The sequence below is a fragment of the Patiria miniata genome, unplaced genomic scaffold (assembly GCF_015706575.1).
Source record: "Patiria miniata isolate m_02_andy unplaced genomic scaffold, ASM1570657v1 HiC_scaffold_24, whole genome shotgun sequence".
NCBI classification, from domain to species: domain Eukaryota; kingdom Metazoa; phylum Echinodermata; class Asteroidea; order Valvatida; family Asterinidae; genus Patiria; species Patiria miniata.
This window is the reverse complement of record NW_024037063.1, coordinates 2,387,164-2,406,442: the sequence shown is the minus strand read 5'-3', so window position 1 is coordinate 2,406,442 and position 19,279 is coordinate 2,387,164. Positions and strand designations below refer to the sequence as shown.

General features: G+C 40.4%; 1 protein-coding gene across 2 annotated transcripts in view; it reads right to left on the bottom strand.

The window, feature by feature from the left end:
- The window catches only part of LOC119731558 (bone morphogenetic protein 1 homolog), a 33,868-nt gene extending 14,724 nt beyond the window's left edge, over nt 1–19,144 (bottom strand). Inside the window, exons 1-5 of one of the 2 annotated variants that reach the window (XM_038204737.1) lie at nt 17,693–19,144; nt 14,042–14,317; nt 1,567–1,701; nt 1,006–1,129; nt 107–285 (exon numbers count right to left, since the gene is read on the bottom strand). In XM_038204737.1, the coding sequence (XP_038060665.1) occupies nt 107–285; nt 1,006–1,129; nt 1,567–1,701; nt 14,042–14,317; nt 17,693–17,918 (940 nt within the window). In that variant the 5' untranslated portion in view covers nt 17,919–19,144. Of the gene's footprint in view, nt 1–106; nt 286–1,005; nt 1,130–1,566; nt 1,705–14,041; nt 14,318–17,692 lie in introns of both variants that reach the window. The other variant, XM_038204736.1, reaches the window with a different exon arrangement.
- Nucleotides 19,145–19,279: the final 135 nt, after the last annotated feature.

Sequence of the window (19,279 nt, the reverse complement as noted above, 5' to 3'; positions counted from 1 at the left end):
TAATGAGGATTTAAGGGGAGGGTAGGCTTCTTATAGCACAAACGAAAGAAAAATTTGTCAACTTGCAAATACTAAAAATATACCCACAAAAGATGACAAACCATACCTGGCAAAATATTTTCCTTGACGATGGTCACGTGATCATCTCGGTCCGGTCGGGTGTGCTCGTGCCAAAAGCCGACCACGTGGCCCAACTCGTGGACCACGACGCCAAACTTGTCGCAGTTCTTGCCGATGGAAATGGCCTGTGCCCCCTCTGCCCTCATGCCGACAAAGGAACAGCATCTTGAGAAAACAAGGGAAGGTTTGGGAAGGCGAAGAGAAGTTATCATTCCAAATTACATTTTCACGGACGAATTTTGTAGGGAAAGGACCACAGAAAAGCTGCACAGAAATATGCAAACAGTAGCTGTGGATTTGGTCTCAAGATTTTGGTCTCAAGATTTTGGTCTCAAAATTTTGTCTCAAGATTTTGTCTCAAAATGTCTGTCATTTAGATATTACCATAATTTGATCCAAAAATGTTTGCATGGTTTAAATAAAGCCAACTCCTTTCTATGCTTTGTGTCACTCTTGTTTAAGATGCTCCAAATTTCAAATAATTGCTTCCTCGGGAAGGGTTCCATAACCCTCCCGGGTCCCGAGCAGTCGGCAAACAGTTAATTTAATCCTTCCTCAACTTGACCTCCTACAACCCGTGATTCAGATATATTTGTATCTCATTTCAAATCTCTGGGAATCTGGGGAGGGGGGGGGGGGGCGGTAGCAGGAAGGGGGAGGGGTAAAGGTAGGAAAGGGGGGTCCATAAGGAAGAGGGTCATATTCTGGGGGTTGGGATGCCAGAGGGTTTAAGCAAGGGCCAAATGCAATGACAGTGCCAGGATATTTATGAACTTGTGAACCCTAGATCGGGCGGGGAGGGGGGATGCCTGATTTGTTACACTCAAAGAAAGGGTCGAAATCTTGCTCCAGGAAAGCCAAGAATTATAATTTATATTTTCTTACCCGCACGATCTGTAAGTAAAGACAATGTAATTCCGATGCTGGGTAGGGCTTCGTTCGACAAAAGTGATGCATGTGTAGTTTTCCCAGTGTCTCATGGCCTGCTTGAACATAGCTCGTTGTGAACCTGCCAAAATCAACACCAAAAAATTAATAAATTATGTATGATAAATTATTGGGGTTTATTGTCACCTTGCTCAGTCAATACTAAACAAATACTTTGTCGATTATATGACAGATTAAATAAACTAAGTGCTCAACCTAAAGCCCGGTTCATACTCTGCGCGAAAGCGAACGCGAGTTTGTGACATTGTGGCAAGTATTCGCGCTGCAAATTCATAAAAGTTGAACATATTTCAACTCGGGCGAATTTCGCAGCGAACGTCCCATGACGTCAAATTCGCTTCGCATTCGCATTCGCGTGAAGTATGAACCGGGCATAAGAAAAACTGATTTTTGAGATTTGAATTATAAGACCTATTTTGAAAGGTATTGTCTTTGCCAATGTGTTTTATGTTTTGACAATTGAGGGACCGATTTATTCGAAGTTTTATAAAATAGTACCTGTGAAATTTCCATCGATGACGTACGGGATTACGCCATACGGCCATTTTCTCTCGGGTCTTGATGTCACTGCTCTGGCCACTCGGTGATGCGTTTCCGTGGTAACCTCATCTGTACCTCTCTCAGTTTCCTCTTCTTCTGAATTTTACCAAAACAAAAGTGGAGGGGACAATATCAGCGAATGAGTAATAAGAAAAGATAGAAGCATTTGTGTTGTGATTTTGACCATGTTTTTCGGAAATTAACAATTCTACCAATTGTCCATTTATTGTAAAAACATGATTTGAATCCGGATTTGAAATTTTGAATCAGCAATATTATTTTTATTTCCATGAAAACATGCTTAGTAATTCCCATCTCCTAAAAACAAGGACAAATTCCCAAACCAAATTTCAACATCAAAGTAGGTGACTGACTACAACTTTTCCTGGAAGATTCAAGTATGATGGATATTTACAGCATGAACTTCATGTCCTGGTCATTACTTTTTGAGGTCACGTTTTCCTGGGATCATGATTTATTTTATAGCCACAGTAAATCCGGACCACCCAGAATACAGTTCATCTTTTCAGAGGTTATTGTTTTCAACTAGAACCACTGCAGATATTAACTTTCAAAGACAAAAATTGGTGGTTTTTGTTTTGAAAAATTACATTATTTTGGTCTCATGAGCAAAATCTGTTGTGTGAAGTTTATTTTCATGACGGACAGAGCCGTGCCTTTTCTGCCTTTTCTGCCTTTTCTGCTTATAGGATTAATAATTTTATGATTACTTCCTGTTAATGTTCCCTTAATCCCTTAAGGAGACATTTTTTCGTCACAAGTTATACTTTAGGGAGACACCGGACATTAGGGAGACATTTCAATGTTAAAGTTTCACAGTTACTAGTCACTAACATGTCACTAACATGTACTTTATTCCCTATGTTTTTTTTTTAACGGAGCGAGTCACATATTTTTTAACATATTTTTTTCTGACTCGGTCACTTCCTTTTTGACTCACCCTGTATATAAACCTTTTCTCATATCAAAACCATATGTGCAACGACTTTTGGAATAAATATTTGCCAATCGTTATCAGCGAGGGTCACAAAATTCATAATTCTCCGAACTTCTTAAACTGACAGAATTGGTACGTTAATTGAGTTGTCGTGCCCCAAGTGTGCCACAAGGCTGCAATGCATGCTGGGAGTGCTTCCTGTCCTTTTAACCTCAACGCAGCTGTGAGTTTCGAGGATCTGACACTATCTTCCTCATCTGTAAATTTGCCCCCCTAGAGAGGATGCGGTGGAACTTAATGAAGAGGAAGGACAAGGATTTGGTCGAGGATTCCAAGGAAAGGGAACCCTGGTCTGGCAATAAAGAACCTTTACTCGGGATCTAATTAATTATGAAACTTCACAGCAGAAAACCGTTATAAAAAAAAGCACTGCTATGTAGAACAGTTGCCTTTTGCTCCCAAATACCTAGCCTTGTTCCAGGACTGGATTTGCTTTTTATTCCCCTATTTTGCAGCCAGTCCCGTGACAAATGCGGTTAAGTTGCTGCAGTGGTGGAGGTATCTATCAACCAGATGAATCAAATCCACTCTTGGTAATATTGGCAGCGCTACCCAGGAAATTCTGAGCATACCTCACGCGCATGCATTAGCTTGAATACAATGCACATGAGGTGTGCGTGGAATGTCCTGGGTAGCGCTGCCAATATTGCCAAGACTCGATTTGATTCATCTGGTTAATAGCGACCTCGCTTGTCACGGATTGACCTGCCTACCATCCTGTATCATTACAGAAATAAATGACAATTCACTTAGATGGAAGCTGATCAACATCTAACTTTGTGTTTAAAAGTTGCACTTGACAATCCACAGAATTTGAACCTGTCATACACTCTGAAAGACTTAACTGCAAATTTTCAGAATAAACAAAAAAACTTCAAATCTATTCATCCCCAAAGTAAAAATATATAGATTGTTCAAAGGTTTCCAGGCCAACAAATTCTGATAACTTTTTCACAGCTTGGATTTCAGGTTAAGCCCCAAGCACAAAACAATTTACATTAATGCTCAGGATTTACGACAGATCCCAGGGAATCCGACATGCCAGAGTCACGAAAGTTGGTAAATCTCGCCCAGGTGGCCCGATACGTTTACAATGGTTGAGATTTATTGCAAGTTTTGATGGTTGGAGTCCTTGGTAGAGACAGTACCTGGTCCGGTAAACATTAGATTTGCACAAGTCACTTTATCATCCCATTTCCTGGGATGCTTGTGACACTGAGGTTAATGCCCCTAAAAGTAAAACTCTCCTTGGCCACACAGCATTAGAACTAAATTGGAAAACCACTAAAAAAGAAAATGGAACAAGTTTTTAGTTGACATTTTCACAAGATAGGGCTACTCTTTTGAAGCTGTAAAATGTTCAACTCAACAATTAACTCTATATTTTCCCCCGAAAACGATGTGCTTAAAAAGTTAGAAATTGATAAAGTTGTGAAACATAAATTTACTTTCAGCCCTTTACAAAACATGTTTTCCTAGAATCACGCCCAGTTGGCATGTTGAATACTGTACAATTATGTGGTTCAATAAACGACCAATCATGTGGGTCAAAGACATTAATTTGTGGGTTAATGTTAATGAACCCATGTCTACCGACAAGCCGCCCTGAAGATCACATGCTCTATTGTCTCGGAAAACGTTAGTCCTACCCACACGCAATATTGTGGTTGGCTAAAGCTAATATCTCACATTATTCAATCCTTAAAACATACTGGTGGTCCAGCATATTTTTTTTCATCTCAACCTAGATCAAAATGTTACATGGGTTCACATCCCACCGAGGTCAACTAAAAGGTTAAGAATGATAACTGATAACTAATCATTATCATCTGCAATCTTTGGGTTCCCATCCCACACAGGTCAAACATTCAGTCAAACCTGACAATGGGATGCATGTCAACCATGAACTGTGAAACGGGTTCACTTCCCACTCAGTTCACACGAAGGGTCAACATGCAGTCATACCGGTACAGTGACTGACGAATTAGGAGATTGATCATTCAACATAAACCACATACACATGATATTTATTCCAAAAGTGATCCACTACCAATGCATTTACAAACATGTACAATAACAATTCAATGATATTACAGTATAACATCTTTAAAAAGTATCAACTTTACACAAAAGTACATCAAAGATTAAAATCGACCGTAGACTCTCTACTCTGTAAATAGATGATCTTTCCTCAAATGTTTAGATTTTTTGTCAGTTCCTAGAATCTTAACCAATAAAAAGTTTAAACTGAAATGAAAAATCGTTGCTAACCAACCCCTTGCTAGTCTACTGGTGACTTTAATTGCCCGCAGGTGCCCAATTTATAGTGTTTATCTCACCTGTTGAGAGTTTGGAGGTGTTTGCTCTGACACGAAGCTATGAGCTGATGACAGGCTGTACATGTTACAGTTACCTAATATCAGGGCAGGTGGCAGAACAGTCAGCAGCTGGGGTAACCTTGCCACAGGGGCTGACTTTTTAACAAGTTTGCTGGCATGTTTAACAAATTGCTAAATTGATGTTTGCAGTCAAGTTGGTGTAGGTTTTCCCTGGAAGACTGCTTGCACTAAAGATTCAGGGAAACTCAAATGCTTAATGAAAAGTCTTCAGTTTTTCCCCGTTAAACTAAGCAAGGCACTTACAAGCATATTCCCTTTTTTAAGCCAGTTTAAAAACCTGGTTATATTTACACGTACAAGACTTTTATTTAAAAACGTGTACTGCTTGAACAATACTCTATATTTTCAGTTGTCACTGGTTTAAACAATGGACACACTTATATCTAAACGAAGAGTCTACCCCCTTTTCATAATTTTGCCTTCTAAAAGTGAACAACACTTGTCCAACATCACAAAAAAATTCAACATAATTCCAGGAAAGAAACTGTTAATAACAATCGGATGATGTCACACCAAAAACTGTCATGTCAAGCTGTATCATCCAAATTTCAGATCCAAGCAAGGCCACGGCACTTTGCACTGCAGCGTAAAATATAATTAACAACTTCCTATGTTTATACTAAAAAAGCTGCAGTGTGACCTTCCCACACCATTTGCCTCGTTATTCTTGCGCCCATAAAATCACAATATACAAATGCAACTCTGTGCACTTAGCAGGAAGGACTGTGTATCAGCAGTGTGTCACACACAATCTCGCTTGGTACCTTGTTTTAACTTCATTAACTTAAAAGTACTCGTGTGCTTTTTTCATGACACTTGACAGCATCCCTGAAGGTGCTAGTCTCTAACCAAAAAAAAAAAAATTAACGAAATAATTGCAAAGAAGAGGTAAGTTGGAATTAATCTATTTTGTGAAAATGTGTGGTCCCGAAAAGAACTAGTAGTGATAACTATTCTCAAGAAAATGAACTTGTTAACAAATGAATGAATGCATACAAGCTCAAACCATGGGTCCTGGCTCCATGCTCAAACTGTAACGAACAAGACAATGCAGGTCTAATTATGGGGTAATCCTATAAAATGGCACTGCCCAGCTCACAAGTGACAGTTAGTGAGTCAATCTGTCAGTGAGATCAGCACAAAGATGATAATAGTCTAGCCCCCTGGGGCAAGCAAAAACCATCCATCCAAAACAAAAATATGTTCTGCAAACAAACAACAACAACACAACAAAACAACAAAAGCAGAACTGCACACATTTTCTGCATCCCTGCATCCTTCCACAACCAAAACAAATATCAACATTCCATCAGCTAGATTCCCCAAAAATTCCAATCACAGTCCATGCCTAATTGGAGTTCCAGGTACCAGCATTACTACAAAAAGCCCTGCCAATTAACCCTACACCATACACCTGTCAAATGTCTAATTGCCTCATGTCAACCTTCCTTGCTCATTGATCAATGAGGTGTAACAAGAATGCAAGTGATTTGTGGTTTGGACAAGGGGAAACCACAACATGTACACAATAATAACAGTGCTGTGATTGACAACACACGGACAAGGTATCCCCTAACACCTTTGCCATGTTGGGCATCTGTGTTGTACCTCAGAGCAAGGACCCACTGCTTGTACTATATTATAAAGTGCTGTACTATCCAGCACCCCTGAGGACACATCATTATACACACCAAGTTTCAAGGACAGAACTTATGAATTTCTCACTAAACCCACTGAAGTCTGGTACATATCATGACAGGGATTCCCCCATGATCAAAATTGGTTTGTCTACATTTTTCTAAGATTTCATACTTTGAATTTTGTATAAATTTACATAAGGCATGCCCCTATAAGCTTTGGATTCTCTAGATCATGCCTCCATCTACATTTACTGCAATGACTTATTGTTCTCATGGTTATTTGATGATTTTCTTCTAATGGCGACAAATGATATTGATATTGAATTTGAGTTATAATTTAATGACTTATAATACAATGAATTGTGCTCGGACACACCGAATGAACCAATTCATGTGAGGAGCATGGTTAGAGTACATAAGTATGTACATATGCACAAACTGGAGTAACCTAATGACAAAGTGAATGAGTGAGTATTAAAGTTAACAAGCAAATAAACATAAAATAAAACACAAACAAATAAATGAACCAAATTAGTCAAACTAATAACAAAATCAAAATCGCCAAACAAACTTTTCCAAGCTTTTAAACTGTCAAAAAAATTTTTTTTTTAAAGTTCAGAATATATGTCACATCAAAGTTAATGGTTTAATGGCTTCATGTAATGGCAGTTCAAGTTAAGGTTTATGGAAACAGATGATGTTTGTACAAGTATCTTGATGTTCTAATGTTCTTTCCCAAGAGCTGTTCGGATTTGGAACAGGCTACCAGTGGCTGCGGTTACTGCGACCACTTTGAAAGAGTTCCAGACAGAAGCTCTCCCAGCTATAAGAGGGATGGAGCTACCAGTTGTATCTCTCAGGACAAATTGACAATACCACCATCCGATAAGCACCCTAACAGCACACACAAAGAGCACACATGGAATCGCAACCCACCCTCTCCAGGACAGCAGCAATGCTTTTAGGAGAGAACTCTAATGCAAGATGCAAGATGCAAGACAGTCAACTCCAGCTGACCTCTTTAAAAAAATGATATCGGGGAGACATGATCACAATCACATGACTACTAATGCCCTGAATGTTCTCCTTTTATGGAGCTTTAAGTTGTTAATGATGTAAGCACAGTAACAATCAGCCTTCATCTGTCAGAACATACTGAGTGCCAGTTCATGAAACATTTCTTACTCAGCAAGATTGGAAATAAGTTTGCTAGGAAAACAAACCACAGTCATGTCATCGATTCAGACCTCCATGATGCAGCTGCTAGGACACATTAATGTCTCGAGAAATGTACTCTGGAGGGGTCTCCCATAATGACATTTTTGACTGATGTTAACAGGCTATGACAGAGTATAATATTGGCACCGGGTCACTGTCAGTTCATTAAACTGAACGACCCAACGGGAGGGCTAAAAAAGAAGGGCAACATGGTGGAAGAACTAGACTAAATTTCATGGGCATCCTAAAAACGCAGAAATTTGATGAGCGCCAAATTTATTTCCTTAGCAAAATCAAACGTCACACATTGTTACTGACTTGTGACTGTTTCTCAGCTGACTAAAGGTAAAACCAAGGCGACAAACTTGTGTTCACAGGAACGGAGTGCCCATCTCTCTTTTGAAGCAAATGGGCCAGACTTGAGTCCATGAAATGCCGCTGTGGGGGGATCGCCACACCTCCTCCACAGCGAGTCTGTTACCTTCCCAGCATTGAATAATGCCGGTACCCATTTAACACCTAGGTTGAGAGGAGTAATTGAGGTAAAGCGCCTTACTCAAGGGCACAACACGCATGACCACGGTGGGGCTCGAACCCACAGTCTCACGATCATGAATCCTATGCTCTACCGCTAGACCACACAGCTGACTAAGGTTTCACACAAATTTACTGAATTATAATTTCTATAAAATATTGGGTCCTGGGAGGAAAATTAGATACTGTTTCAAAATAATAGCCAGGCATCAACTTGAGTAAATTATAATTTAAGACATGTCAATATGACTTCAGCAGAAAGAATTTGAAAGCCCAAAATATTGAGGTCCCCCACTCCTAATGAGAAAAAAAACGCAGAGGTGCCACTTTTGTCAACACCAAAATATCCTCTTCATTAAGGTCTGTACATTTGGAGCTCAGATTTATGGATTTACAAAAATGCCCAGATCATGACACAAGATTCCGGGGGCTATCATAGACGAGGAGCACCCTAAGTGTGCTGGCCTAAACCAGATATTTTTTACCTTTAGGGTATCAGGTTTGACTACCGGCCAATCATCATTCATTTATGATGAACGACCAGCAGCTGGTCTGTATTCTGACAAGGCTGTCAACCGAGCCAACTCTACCAAGCTAAATAATTGGACAGGATGATGCATTGCGTTCATGTGGGTTGGATGTGGGTACAGAATTGGGCAAATGTAAGGGGTGAACAATTTTCACATTACATGTTAAACATGCATCGAAATGCAGAGCAGACCACTGTTTTTTAAACATCATTTAAATCTTAGTTGTCAACTTGTATGTAAACATTGTTTTTTTAAAATAAACCCCGACATCTTACAGGCTGGACATTTGATTCAAAGCACCCCCAAAAATATATACCGTCACTTTTCATTTTTGAACTACATAGACTTTTTTTTTTTTACTGGTACCGTATCTTGTTGACACGTGGTAGAAAAATAGTCAAAATTTGTAGGAATATACGTTATACATGTATGATGTACTAAACGTAAATTTAGACCTTGTACATGGAGCGTCTATGTTATAAATAACTAGCAAAATTGTACAATTCATACATACATGCTAATATATTTTAGCAAATCCATAAACAGATGAAGGTACATGCACTATGCATTACTTTCAAACACCAGTAGGTGTTCTTCAATAACAGGAAAAGCTACAGGTAACGAAGTACCGGCACTGCTGCATGCTAGCAGCACAGCCGTTTATGCCCTCTATCGAAAATGAAACACATATTTGACCTAATTGGTGCTCCATAGTGGCTGGGGCAGGCTGACAGGAAGTTTTTCGTTCGGCGACATTCCCTGGAGGTCAGCTCAACTGGTAAGCCATCAGCTGGTTTGACGGAACGTGCCAATCAATAATGTTTTAAAGGTAATACGTCTAATTCTCCATGGGCCAACTTTTTGCTGTATAGCACACCGAGCATTATGGGGCTTATTTGGACAAAACAATTAGAACTCTGTGTTGCCGTGTAACCCCAGCCAAGTTGTTTTGTTCCCAACTTTCCAACTGACCCACAATGCTTTGCACCACAATGACAGTAAATTTGAAAGACAGTTCTAGATTTCAATCAAACAAAGAAGTTGAAAGAACACCTTATGAAGAAAATTTAACAAGCAACAATTGAACATAGCAGAAGACAAATTCTGGTTTTACTTTTTTTTTCAGAATGATGTTTTTCACTGTTTTCACTATTTTTCTTCAAACATCCTACTTGGAAATCCTGACTATTATACTATTAGGCTTATTTTCTTGAATGTCAGTATGTGAAGGCTTTCTTCTCAATAATAGTCTTAATTTCCATGACTTCCTACACCATCCCTCAACATGGACTAACCCCATTACCCAGAAAGTTTACCATACAAAAAATACTACACTTTAATGTTCCAACTTCCTTTTTCCCACCCACCCCTTCCCACATGTTAGTAATTTACAACGGCATTTTTTTCAATCATCCCCGAAAAACTCTGTTTTCAAACTGTTTAACCATGGTTCAACAAGCCTCGGTCCACGTTGTGTATTTTCCACCATGCAAACAAACTGAAGTGAACAACTAGCCTAGTTTCAGTTAAGTTTTTTTTATATTTTTTTATCGGAACTGCATGAATTGTTCACACTTTCTCCATTCCTTTGAATTTGAAACTGAACGCCAAAGTGTTGGACATCAAGACAAACATTTCTGCAAATTTCAGCTGTACATAACTGCCTTTAAGTATCCAACCGGCAGACGGCGGATCAGATTGCAACCTGCGTCAGGAACTGTCAGTTTCATTGACTACCAAAATATACACAGCATTGGAACACATCCCAGTATCAACATGATGCATGTAATTGAATGACACGGTATTATCTGTGGGAAGATCATGAGGTTAACTTTGAAGAGCTACCATGTGAGCCGGAATTGCAAAATGACATATTAAACCAGCAATTTACAAACAGGGAAGAGTTTTAAAAAGTCCCCCCTAACCCTCCTCCAAAATCCTCCTGGCGGTTTTGGAGGATTCTAGAGGATTGAGGATGAATTGTGATTGAATCACATGAGGATTTTGGAGGATTGAGGATGAATGGTGATTGAAGCATGGGGGGATTTTGGAGGACTGAGGATGAATGGTGTTTGAAGATGAGGATGATTTTGGAGGATTGAGGATGAATGCATTTCGAGGCAGGACTGTCTGATGATTTTGAAGGATTTCGGCGTTGGTTATCCTTCCTTTAAATACGAGTGCAATATTTGGGATGAGGAGGATTTTGGAGGATTGATGATGAATGCATTTTGAGGCAGGACTGTCTGACAATTTTGAAGAATTTAGGTGCTGTTGCAAAATTTTGGAGGAGTTTGGAGGATTGAGGATGCTTCTTAGCAAAAAGGGCCTAGGGGGTTGCAGTTTGACTTGTCAATTCAATTCCTGTAACTTCTATAGTATCTTTATCATGTTTATGTCAAGATACTTTCACAGAAAGTTAGTGACTCATTTCTTAGTTTAATTGAAAAGAAATTTGAAAATATCCAAGAAAAAATGTGGTTTGTGTTAAGTTGAGTAATTACATATAACCTGCTTGGGATTTCCATCATATCATGGCGTGTGAACCCTGCACTACACATCCTTAATGTACTTGTAGATGTGTGTGTTTACTTCACAGAACTGACTTATGCACGTAATTTTAATTTCCTGTAATCATGAAGAATTATGTACTTTTTCCCCCCTATTTCTTAAAATTTGGCAAAATGAAAGCTTCCGTCAATCAATTTCAATTTGATGCATAATCCAACTTGGAGGGAAAGAGTTGAAAAAGGGGAAGGGGCGTGTTTCTATCCAAAGAATGTTTGTCAAACATGTGAAAGTTGTTTCCTTAAAGCAAGGGCATCAGTTCTCCCCCGCTGGCAGTTTAATTGTTCCTGCCGAGTTGCTTGACTAGTAGCACCTGGTGCGAACTTCCTCTTGTTTCCAGGCAGAAAACAATATATTTTTTCCCTACAAACTGTCAAAAATATCTTTTGTGTTCAGCAAATATGATTGTTTTAAACTAAATATTAGGACATTACCCTCAAAACATAGAAAAATTGTGTTCAGGTTACATTTTCTTTTGCAAAATAGCAGCATTAGATTTCCAGTAAGGCCAGAAAATGCTGTTGACCAAAGAAGAGTTACATGTAGGTTATCTTTCTGACAGCCAGTATTTGATGAAGAAAGTCCTGAACATCCTTTTCTTAAAACTGTTATAAAGAAGTCTACAGAGGCACAAAACTTGACAACATTCATTGGTAATGAAGTCTCTGCGGCGCAGCCAGGATTCTCACCAAAGGGGGCGGGGACGAGTGAGGGGTGGGGGGGGGGGCCTGGATGTGACAGTGGGTGGGGCTAGATGTGACGGGGGGGGGGGGAATTTCTGTTAAACCTGTTAAACTGGGACTAACAAATTTCCAGTAGGGGAGGGGGTGACTGGGGGGGGGGGGCTATGATTGGCCAGAAATAGAAAATTTACATCCTGTAGCTTCCCTGTTGAACTTGAGCTGACAACCAGATTTCATTCTGTCCTTGAAAGTTGAGCCCATCCCCCTTGAAAGTTGAGCCCATCCCCCAAGTACCTACCCCTATAACTTTATAAGCAAAAGTGCTGTGAAATAAACTACAGGGATGTTTTTAACACTTCATCTGATTTTAAAGAACCGAGGGGGATACTGCCCATCAATACTTGGCAACAGGACTTACTCAGCCACAGAGCATTCAGTATCCCCAAAGCCTACACCACTCAATCCAAGTTCGAGGCCATCGCAAATCTAATTTGGTCAATTCCCTTTTTTGCAAGGCACATCTTCCGTCTCCAGACTAATCGACTTGTAGGCGCGGAATTTGTTGGAGGGAAAGAAAAGTACAAGCACTTTGGTTCAAGGAAGTCGCTTCTTGCTTTGAAGGAGGTCCTAATCAGCCAAGGACAAAATTAATTTCCATCAACCAGGGTCAACACCCAATGCCATTCAAGGGCTTAAAAAGGTGTAGGATTCTAAGACTAGAGTGATTTTTCTCTTATCTCTAAATATGAGTATGATTATTTTATGCTGATGTTGAGAAGCCTAAAATTACTTTGTATGACACATCAATAGAAGTCAACAGTTCACAATTTCTGAAGGGGGGGGGGGGGGGGGACAAGAGGGCTTCGGTATTTTTTCCCCAAAAAGGGGAAGGGGGTTATGAGCTATTTCCACATTGTAATATTAAAACAAAAAGGTATGTGTAGCACATGGCTTGGGAGGGAAATATGAAATCTTTTAATTTTTTTTTCCTGAAAATTAAAAAAAAACCCAACTTATTATTGGGGGGGGGGGGGGATGGTCCGCGTTACCCCTTTGTAATATAAGATCAAAATAATATCTTACTTAAAATACAGATTTGAATAATATAAGGTGAAGAGATCTCTTTAACTCACCCGGTAGCTCTTGCTATCTTTACTGTGCCAATAGGAAACTCCTAATCTGAATAAATTTAGTACTACAGTGCCCGCTGGTGCCCAGGGGGAAGAGTGATTTCCTTGTGGAATATTCATGGAACCTCAACGGAAATGTTTAGAGGACACAGCTTCCATATGGCCTCGAGTGTATTTCTGAGCTAACACAGAAATATTCATATCCTTCCAAATGAATTGGTTATTTATAGTTCTTAAGTGATAAAGCATGATGTTACGAAGAAAATACAGCTAATTGCAAACAATTGAATACGAGGGGAAACGGGGAAAATGAGGAAAACATATTTTTAATAATGAAAGAAAATTTTCCCAAACTTATAAAGAAAAAATCATTTAGAAAACATAAATGATTAGTTGTGATATAATGAAAACCTAGTTCTGGGTAGGCCTGAAGTCTTCTTTGTCAAGGTAGGTCAAAATAAAAACACCTCAAAACTTGCATTATTAAGGAAAGAATGGACTCAATAGACGGCATTATCATGTTGTGGCCATCTTGATTTTTCCCCATTCAAATCAATGCAGGCCTACCTAAAGCGAGGCTGGAAGGGAAAATTTGTTAACCTTGATTTAAATTTTTTCCATTGATTTGAACACATACTGTTTGGAAAGTTAAGTTAAATGATTGAACTTTGGAAAAATATATTTTCATCAACAAAATAACACTTTCCACTCACCTTGAACAATCTGGATTGTTTCTAAATGAGGACGTCTAGATTGTCTCCGTTCTTCCCTCTTCTCCTCTTTGATTGCTTTCTTTTCTTTCCTCTGGAGTTTTCTTCTCTCCTTGGCCAGACGTTTCTCCTCTTTGGCCAATTGTTTTTCCTCATGTTGTTTGTTCGTCTTCTTCCTGATTCCTTTACTCTGTTTATACTCCTGTAATTTCTGTTTGTAGCGGCCGATTTCTTGTTGGTATTGCTCCTCTGTTAGAGCAATATCTCCAAGGAAACCATCTGTATGAAAAAAAAACATAACATCGAAGAGTTGAGTAACGTATGGTTCGTAACTATTACTTCGTCGTACATCAAACTGGAAAGCAAAAGTCGTTTAAAACATTTTTTTTTTGCTGTAGGCCTAGCCTGATTTAAACTTATAAGGACAAAAACAGTAATCTGTTTATTACAATTCGTTTTCTTTCAAGCACGGACATACACAGACATTAAAGATTTAGCCAAGCAATTCCTTTGATGCGCGATTACGCCGAAGTTTGTGGTGTTTTTCTGACACTGACAGTTAAAACCACAAGATGAACTCGATCGGCGGAGCAACTAGGTCATGTGACCACTAGGTCAGGTCACGTGACATCTGGGTCAGGTCATGTGACATATCTGGGCGGCCAGTGGTCGCAGCAACAGCTGTTCGTAAGAGTTGAGATTTATGATGGATTTATTCTGAATGACCTTTGACTCAATCTTCGATCGACTGTGAACCCAGTTCCATAAATGTTATTCTTGTTGGACAAGCGAAAGCGGTTTCCTATCGATGGATTTTCGCTGCGCCGCGAGTTGAACTGCCCTGGGTTTTTTTCACCGCACCGTGTGCGTGCTAAGTACTAAGGCTCGAGGGAAAATCGGCTCGAGTACATGTTAATTAAGTAGCTCACAATTTCAATGTCCGAGCTTTTTTCCGTGAATTTGACAAACAGATGTTGCCTTTAACCATACTATGTTTAAAAAAATATTTTAAAAGTAACATTTCAAAAGAATTGCAGTAAATCGGCAGAGCGGAACGAGTCGTGAGGGCGCCAAAGTACAATACCAATTTGGCGCCAATGAATAATACAACGTGAACATTATGGGGCCTACCGGTACCGAGCGTATTCGTGACGGCGATTCGTTTGTCAGGTCTCAATCCCATATCAAAATTAAAGTCAGGATTTTTCGTCTTTGCAACGGTAAGTGGCATCTATCAAATTATGCCGAGAATCCAGCCCCCCCCCCCCGTACGTGTTGGGATTTTTTTTAAAAGGCCAAAAGTTAAAACCCCGTCCCAAATGTGAAAACTTAGCAGCCATGATAAGGAGGTGCGGCCATCTATGACCTGATGAATTTGGCGCAAGTCTAAAAACCCGGGAGATTTTCTCTCCTAGCACCATCAGGTATTAAAAAAAGTATATACAATACCATGTACTGTAGATGTATTGCCTGGCCAGGGATCGGCAACATTCAAGAAATTCGCACGCGAGTTTCTCACGGTGGTGAATTTGATTTACGACGATATAGAGATAAAAGACCAGTGGGGGCCTCGGCTCCTACACCGAACGATACCAACGGCCGACGTGCCTTAGTTGGGTTGGTCAAAAACATAAAATTACATTTCACGATTTTGCACATCCAAATCGTATAACGAGGAATTCTTGAGAATGTAACAGTTTTCATTGCATGGGAGTGGGGCCTGCCGGGGAGTTCCTGGGAGACGGGAGGTATTGTGAAACTCCAACTAAGAACAAGTACACCTCGGGTCATAAAATGTGAGAGTGAGAAGCCATATGCATGCAATTGCAAAAGTTGTTCTAGGTAAGTCCAACCATCGAAACATTCAAGCACCTTTGTTGTATTTGTGTTTGAAGACCAGCCTCCGTCCCTCCGTGGAGCAATGTCTCTCCAGCACCCTCGTCAAGTAAACTTGCCCCATTACCTCCCCATTGAGCAAACTCCCACCAGTTAACACTCCTTTTGCATCGAGTTTACTTCCGCGATCATGTTTTTGAAGATTACAAATTATAAATTGCGTTGAAGTCAACAATCTGACGTCACCACGTCCACATTAATGGTGCAACAATTAATGTTTGAACCAAGAGAACTTCTGCACTATTTTAGTGCTGCTCATCTCCGAAGATGAATAAAACCACGATTTTCCCATTGGAATAGTAATAAGGTTGGTGGACAACTTAACTGCCACATCGTGTCTCAAAACTTATAAACGGGCACAAGAACATGTCTGAAGTGCGCCCATGGAGCTATGGTGCGACTAACGATCGGTTCAAGGATCGCCCAAACTCAGACAAACTTGATCGTGGAAATTAATTGGCCCATAGATCACTCGCCTTCCACCCCAACCCATGCTTGACTGATCTAAATGCTGCCAGAAATCACGACACACGGGGTTACAGAAGGCCGACCAGACAACCGGAAATAGTTGACAGAGCTCCTCTTGACCTCAGAAGTCATAGCTTGGACTTGGAGCATGAAAATGCCCGAAGCTGCGAATTGCAATTGGTTTACGTTGGCACATCATTTTGCATGGCGAAATACCTTGGTCTCTGCTGCATGCTCTATAGGGCTAGCTATGGTGCAGCATGTGCAGGGTCTGTTTTTTTTGTGAAAATATCTGACAATTTTTCCAGTCATCATCTACACACGACTCGGAGACGAAGCAGGTTTTTTTTCAAGTCATGTCAAGTACTCGACTCCCAAACGGCTTCGACAAAAAGCCAACATAACTGAATGTCTAAACTGTAAATTGACGAATTTGACGTAAACCACAGCGATGATGATACAAAAACATCAACATATTTTACGAGTAAACCGAAGATCTTGAAAAAAATCTAAACCCTCAATTTTAAGAGGATCTTTTAGCTGCGATGTAGACACAAAGTTGTTTGAAGTATCAGCATCCCAAACATTTCGCGTGCCAAGATAAAGGCAGATCGAAGCCCGATTGAAAATCTTCACTTTGATAAACTACTTGTCAAAGCAAAGTGTCGGGGAAAATATTTACGGACATAATAAATTCGGTAGGCTGAAACCCGCCGGTGCAGCTTTACAAATAAAGAGTCGCCTACTTTGATCATCATTCTGTTTATTTATGTAATAAAAACCAGGATGGCACAGGTGCGGAAAGTTACGAGTTGGAAAGCTCCAGCGAAACTTAAAGGCTCTCTGCCGAAAATTTGAGGCTTTACTTGGGTTTTCAAAACAAGGGCAAAGTCTTTGAAGATAAACTTTTTTTGTCATCAGTGATAATCTCTTCATGGTGTCATCCCCACATGATTTCTTGCGCTTGCCTTTACGTTATGTAGAACACGACATTGTAGAAGATAGTATTTGTGTCAGTCATGTCAGTCAACGCCAAAGACATTTACAGCGTAAATATTTAGAAAAGACTGTACCCCAATGCCCTCCGTGAAAAGTTCGGAATTCAGAAGCGCAAGATCTTTTTAGTTGCTTAAAAGCAGTAATCCTTCTGTCAAAAAAAATTGTACCAGAAACAGGTATCTTTCGATGAAAATCATGCAGACTCTGCCTTTTATGGTTGATAAAGTGAGAGTGATCATGGTGATAACAATCTACTTAATAAATTGGAAATCACAATATTGGAATTCTCACCAGCTTTGCAGGGATCTGCAAACTCCTCAGTGACGGTGGATCGCCAGTAGACATGCGGATCGCCCTCATCTTGCATCTTGTTGTGGTGACGAGATAACTTCATCCCATCCTTAAGATCGTGAGCGCAGCTTGACTGAACATGCACCGTGAGGAGTAAGCATGGAAGTAGACACAGGGACAAGACGAACGTCCGATGAAGATGATGGTTTAGTGTCACTGGACCCATGATAATTTTCTGATGATCAGAAGATGTTGACTGACTGACAAGGCAGGTCCGAAGGAATAATTAGATGATTTACGAGCAAGGAGATTCGCTGATAATTTTTTCAGGCCAAGGAATGGACGGACACAGGTTTCAAACTGCAAGCTTCACACTTGAGGAATACAGAACACAGAATAGAAACTGGTATCGGAGCTTCAGATGCTGAGTGACTGAAGCCTCAGTCGCGTTGCCAAACTGTGAAGTTTTACGATGCACTCGTGGAATGTGATGCTGTTTATCTCTGCTTGTCCTGCAACTGACTGACGTATCGTGATCGGAGTTAGCAGACAGGGCGCCCGTCACTAGCCTGTGCACATAACACCAGTGATGAGCTATAGTGAATGGCATTGGCAGAGCATTAAGAACATCCAAGCAGCGCGAGTCTTGTGATTATTTTTGGTCTCTGGAACAAGTGCAGACGAGAGCTTGTCTTTTCACGAGTACACTTCGACAAAAATACTGCGATGGCTCCAGATTGACTTGCGTTACTTTCTGGCGTGTGTGTCCTTGGGATTAAAAGCGTCGAGTTGTTTTCAACGAAAAGCCATGAAGATGCCAAACACAATCTTTGCTGACTGTCAATCAAACCGGTCTCCCAGTTGCATGGCAATTGACACAGGTATCAAGTGTTTGTCCTTAGTTGGCTTCACTCTGAAAGCAGCTTAGCACCTTCCACCAGTCGACTGTGGTTCCTTTTATCACCAAGAGAAAGCAGACATAATTTTTAAATCCTCCACCGAGTATACCGCGTACGGTCTAGTTGTTGCTTCTCTTGTTGGAGTCTTGGCTTGCGTTCGGTGTTGGTCAAGATGATATTGATTCCTCGGTGCACGCGTAAATCCTCGGAGCCGGGTTACATGGGATCGGAGTATATACACGTTGATCTGGTGATTCGCCTGGTTCACTAAAAAGAACAAACATGAATGGGCAGAGGAGTCGAGTGCCAACTCACCAAGATTGCTAGAAAGATCCAAGGGGTCTGTGGTAGGACTTAACATAAAAGGGGACGAGTCCTTAGCTAGCGGGATGGGAGGGGGTACATGCATACGGCACTTGCTAAAGCGCTGCTGCAATCGGCAACTTATATGCCAACTGGGACCCGTGCAGTGCCTGTAGCTATTTTATACGGGGCACAGTGAACTGTCAGAGTCACTGGAAGCAAGCTGCTTACGTAGGTCATCCGGTACGGTGCGGTCTCTTACTGTGTGTGCACAACTAGTCTTTGTTCGAGACGCTTATATGGATACTTTAGGGTGCACAAGTTCATTTTAAAACTTCTGTGTGTTTTTATGTTGCGCTAAAAGATCTGTTTCTAAGATTTCTCA